Source organism: Typha angustifolia, chromosome 2 (assembly GCF_048772165.1).
Source record: "Typha angustifolia cultivar Huaian chromosome 2, ASM4877216v1, whole genome shotgun sequence".
NCBI classification, from domain to species: domain Eukaryota; kingdom Viridiplantae; phylum Streptophyta; class Magnoliopsida; order Poales; family Typhaceae; genus Typha; species Typha angustifolia.
This window is the reverse complement of record NC_133240.1, coordinates 6,112,295-6,117,576: the sequence shown is the minus strand read 5'-3', so window position 1 is coordinate 6,117,576 and position 5,282 is coordinate 6,112,295. Positions and strand designations below refer to the sequence as shown.

The following is a 5,282-nucleotide window of genomic DNA, read 5'->3' as shown; positions in this document are numbered from 1 at the left end:
TGAGATAAGTGGTTGTCTATCCGTTATACTATTAGAACGAAACTTATATAGTACAAATAAAGCTCTATAGATATCAGTAAATTAGTATTGTTTTTAAGTAAATTAGTATTAAGATAAGTAATTATTTCCTTATTATAATAATATAAGAAAAGCTTTTACTAGAACAATATTTTTCTTATTCTACTAATTAACGGAAAAAATATTATAAATAACACCCTCATATTTTTTATCATAGTACAAATAGAGCCTCTCGTGTTATTATTTACATAGAAATCATATTTGAGAGTAGCTGTGAGTTGACAACATGCGAATAGTATAGCATTCCATATAATTATTAGCAAATCATATCCATAGATAGACAATCCATGAATTCATGTAGGAAAGTTTCACGATATAAATATGTTCAATAGACAATCTATTCAATCACCAACTCAAAACTAGTTTTTATTCAGGAGCATCATTTACTGACTAAAAGGATGCAATGACAACTAGAAGAAACCAACGGCAAAAATTAAACTGTACAAATGATTGCATGCATAATGGAAACATTTCTCTTACAGGCACTCGACAACAAACAAAACAAACGAACATTACTTACAAAAATAAGTACTGCCTATATCGGAAGAAATTCATCTACCAGTAGTACAATTTTGTTAAAAGAATCTTAAATAATTCTATCACATACCATGAACATGGAAACCATTTAAGACTATCACCTGAAATAACAGAACACAAAGCATCAAACATCTTACGGGAATTGCTTCCCGATTATCTTCATCTTTCTGTTCTCTCATATTACTTGCTTGATTCAAACTTCACATTACAACTGTTCTGCTGCTTCTTCTACCCTTGCTGATTCTGGAGATGATGGAGAGGAATCTCTCAGGACTGCTGATGATGCTGTTGCTGTGTTTGCTGATGATGCAGTTGCTGTGCTTGCTGATGATGCTGTTGCTGTGTTTGCTGATGATGCTGTTGCTGTGTTTGCTGATGCTGCTGTTGCTGTTGCTGTATTTGCAACTGCTGCATTTGAAACATCTGAGAGTTCAGTGAAACTTTCTGACTTAAGCCCTTTGAAAGGTTAGCTTCAGTAATTTCTCCAACTGCGAGTTTTAGCCGCTGGACCTCTGCAGTCAGTGCTTCATTCAGGGCTGCATCAGAGAAGATAATGGCAATCATATCAAAGGAGATCGAATAGCAACAATGAAGTGCGTGTGTTGGAACAAAACAATCATAGGAGGAAGGAAATTGTTGGTACTCGGTAACACCATCTTAGAAGAACAAGAAGGAATGCCCTTAAAATACAGGCAGGACAATTATCATCAAGAAGTTTGATAACTACATCTAGCCAACATATGAACATGATATCTTAATGACTGAACAGATGAAATATAATGCAAATATCAAACGAAAACACATCTGACCAGAAGTAGAACTTTCATAAAGCAGGACTTTAGGAATGCTAAAAAGGGTAAACATACTACGATCTACAGAAAATACCTTCTGTCTGACAGAGGGAACATGTGAAATCAGTGATATAGATGAGGATGGAAGATAATTAATAAACCAACTATGTAATGGAAGTGAAAGACTGCAACATATCATGTGCATTGCATGTAGAGATACAACCCAGGGCATAAATGAACTTCCCATATTTAATGTTTATACAAATATGATCAACAGGCTTGACTTAAAAGAATGTCAGATTGCATAAAGGACAAGAGGCAGGTCAGCATGCTTAAAAATCCAGTAAACATTTGACAGACAACATAAGACAAAGATCTTATCATGGAAGCAAGTCCACTGACTAGTCTAGAAGGCTAGAAGCATATAAAGGGATACAAATGCAGATAAAAGAGATATAGATGTTCTGATGCAATGAATCCTGTAATGATAAAACAAAACAATGTGTTAGTTCAACTGTTCAAGGAATTAGCCGAGGTTGATGCAGTGATTCACAAATATATGTGCATCTAACATGGTAGACATTATTAGTACGAGGGAATAAAATTGCAACAATTCTGCACTGACAAAAGAGTTATAGTGGTTGCCATATATACAGTTTACATGTTAGAATTTTAAAATTCTCAGAAGTTTTCTACAAGCTTCACTGAATCTTGTTCTGGAAAGCATACAGAAACTTCTCAAAAATAAGGTGCAATGAATGCATACACACATGCAAAACATACATGCATATACACACACTCAAAATATGGCCTCTTCCACTCATAGTCTGTTCAAATTCATCGCTATGACCTTCATCTAGGTTCATAAGTAAATAAAAGAACCACATATTTCAGTTATATTCTTGCCATAGCTGAATCAAGAAAGTCAGCTCCATCAGTAAATCACATTCAGGAGATTAGAGAAGGTTACAAGGGATTAGAGAAGGTTACAAGGGAATCACATTGGTGATGGAAAAAAATAAAAATAGGAGCCAATAAGGAAGTGGAATATTCAAGTGCTTCCAATAGATCAGTAGTTCAGTACCTAGCAATCTCATATTTGCATGTTGAAAATATAATTCTGAAATGAGGAGCAATTCTAATTTGACATTTACAGCAGCAAATGTGATAAAATCAATACCTAAAAGCCTTAAACCATCTAAACTGAAAGATGTCAACCTGGTCTAGCAGAAAAACGTTATAATCTCAGTAAGATAAACAATAATCGACATGTTCAAACTTCAAAGTAACTATACACCACAAAAAACATCATCTCTTGTTTAACCTCTACAAAGCCAAGAATAAAGGAGTTCTATGACAATTATATGTCAAGGTTTATACAATGTTCATAGCTGCAACCATATATTTGTAGTTAGAGAAAGTTCATCCCATGGTGTTCTTTAAATTTTTCAAGTCTCAACTTGAATATTTTAGTAGGCATTCATTTTCAACCAATTTTAGGCTTCAAAGGGAGAAATACTAGCATAGACCAAAGAGGATATTTCATACTTCATTTGATAACCAAAGAAAATCAATTCCCATAATATCCCTCAAAAATCAGTAATTCAAAAAGCAACTCCCCACTTCCAAATGCACAGCAGCCTAAATGAAGCATATGATAGGTAATTAACCAAGAATAGAGGCATGGTATTATACATAAGAACAAACTTAGTGAGCTGATCAATTTTTTTTACTCTTTATGTTACTCACAATTTAAGTACTCTTTTACTATTTGCATTCATACATAGGATGCTACCACATTGAAGTTAACTATGTAATGCAAGCACCTATTTCACATATTCAAATGCATGTTTGCTAAAAGCCTACAACAAACAGAATGCAGTAAAAAGAACCCAACACTCTACAAGCTCACTGGAAAGTGAGTTGCAACTGAATCAACACCTCATACTACAGATAAATTATGCAATTGAACCATGTCCATTCATTTACACAATCTATGATGCTAAGCAAGTGGATGGTTACTTACAGCCCATTATGAAAAGCACATTTCACTATATTGATCATTAGTTGATGCATGAAATGACCAATTTAATTAAGAGAAACTAAATGTAATAGGAAAGATTTTGTGGAACTACTATATGGGAATCTTGTTCATGCTCTACTCAGAAATCTGATTAATCTACTCTACAGATGCATGGAACTTGCATAGGTAGTATAGAGAACGTTACCATCTCTTAGCTGTGCCTGTTGCTCCATTGCTTGGAGCCGGAACTTCAACTCATTGTTCTGACTTGTAAGTCCAGCAGAGTCTCTCTGCAAGTCAAAAAGAGATAAAAGGAGATATATACGCAGCACAATCACAATGAATTAAAGAAACCCCAATTCCTAGTAAGCATCGGAGACTACAAACCTGTAATAATGTCAGCTGCGCCGACAATGTCGTAGCTTCCGTCTGCAAAGTTTGAACCTTATGTTCCAACTCGGAAATGTACCGCATCTTCCTCTCCTTTGATCGAGCAGCAGATTGCCGATTTGCCAAAATCCTAAAAATCCAAAATCATAAGTCAAAGCCAACACATAGTCTCATCAAGCATTAGATTCCCCAAAATAGCAACCAAGAGAGCACCTTTTCACTCTTTTGGGATCCGACAACGCCAGTTCCGCAAGCTTCTCATTCGCCATAATTTTCTTCATCTCAGCAGTGCTGAACTCCCCATTCCCAAGCTCCAATCCCGAAGCATTCGTGGTCGGCGAAGGCGGCGGCAGCTTCGGTGATACATCCCCAAAATTCAACTTTCCCATGAAACTATCCATCGAAATGCTTCGACAATGCCGGCGGGCGGCATTCACCTGACCCAAATCTCCCATCGCACTCCTCTTATTTCCCTGGCCGCTATTTCCACTCTCGTTCACACTACTCTCCGACTCATCCTCGCTCTCCTCCCTCTTCTCCTCAGTGCCGGAAGAATTCAAAGTATCGAAGCTATCCAAATTCATGTAAGCGTCGAACAAGTCATCTCCGAGACCATCGGCAGCAATATTCTCGGATTCTTGCTTCACGGACTGGTGATTCGGGAGAAACCCAAGTGGGATGTCGCTCTGGGAGCGGCGATGAGACCTGCGAGGAGTAGGAGATGGAGATGGAGATGGAGATGGAGATGGGTTCAAGGGGGGCAAGGAGTCGAGGGAGAAGAAGGGGGAGGAGGGAGGCGGGATCTGGGAGTAAGGGGAAGGAGGTGGGATTTGGGGGTGGGTAGGGGGGCGGCGAGTGGATCCGCCATGAGAGCATGGAGACAAGGAGGAGAGATCTAAGCGAGGTGGAAGCTTCGGTATCGAGGAAGAAGACGATGATGGTGGTGGCGTCGACAGCGTAGTGGTGGAGGACGAGGAGGAGTTCATGCGAGAGACCTCGCCTTCGTCTTCCGCCATAGTAGTACTGCTCTACTTCTCTCAGCTTTCTCTTTCTCTTTCACTTTCTCTCTCTCTCTCTCTCCTCTTGGATTTAATTTGTTTTCAGCAAATTTACGTTTTACGTCCTACATTTTCTCAAATTTACCATTAAGAATCTACCTTCTCAATATTTATATTTCAAACCCTATATTTTTTTATATTTTATTTTGACAAAACAGCCTAAGATAATCTTCTTAGAAAGTTTATCAATAAGAAAACAAATAGTCTAATAAATTTCTTAAAAATATCTTCTTATCTCTTAGAACGAACTCCATCTTACAAGTACATTTGTTTGACCTTATGCAACTTGGAAGCCTTCTTTAACCTATGAGAACACTGCAGTTGCTCAAAAAATTATCAGCAAAGAAAATTTAAAAGGTATTTTAAAAGTGTAGATGTGAATCCTAAATTGGTGCAAAGGTAAGG

The 5,282-nt window shown here is 37.4% G+C and overlaps 1 protein-coding gene across 1 annotated transcript; it reads right to left on the bottom strand.

The window, feature by feature from the left end:
* Window positions 1–418: 418 nt before the first annotated feature.
* On the bottom strand, window positions 419–4,890 carry LOC140773743 (bZIP transcription factor 29-like). The gene is made up of 4 exons (XM_073116463.1): window positions 4,033–4,890; window positions 3,817–3,949; window positions 3,635–3,719; window positions 419–1,151 (listed from the first exon to the last, which is right to left on the bottom strand). The coding sequence occupies exons 1-4, from the start codon at window positions 4,833–4,835 to the stop codon at window positions 883–885; spliced, it is 1,290 nt and encodes a 429-aa protein (XP_072972564.1). The 5' UTR covers window positions 4,836–4,890; the 3' UTR covers window positions 419–882.
* Between the last annotated feature and the right edge of the window lie 392 nt (window positions 4,891–5,282).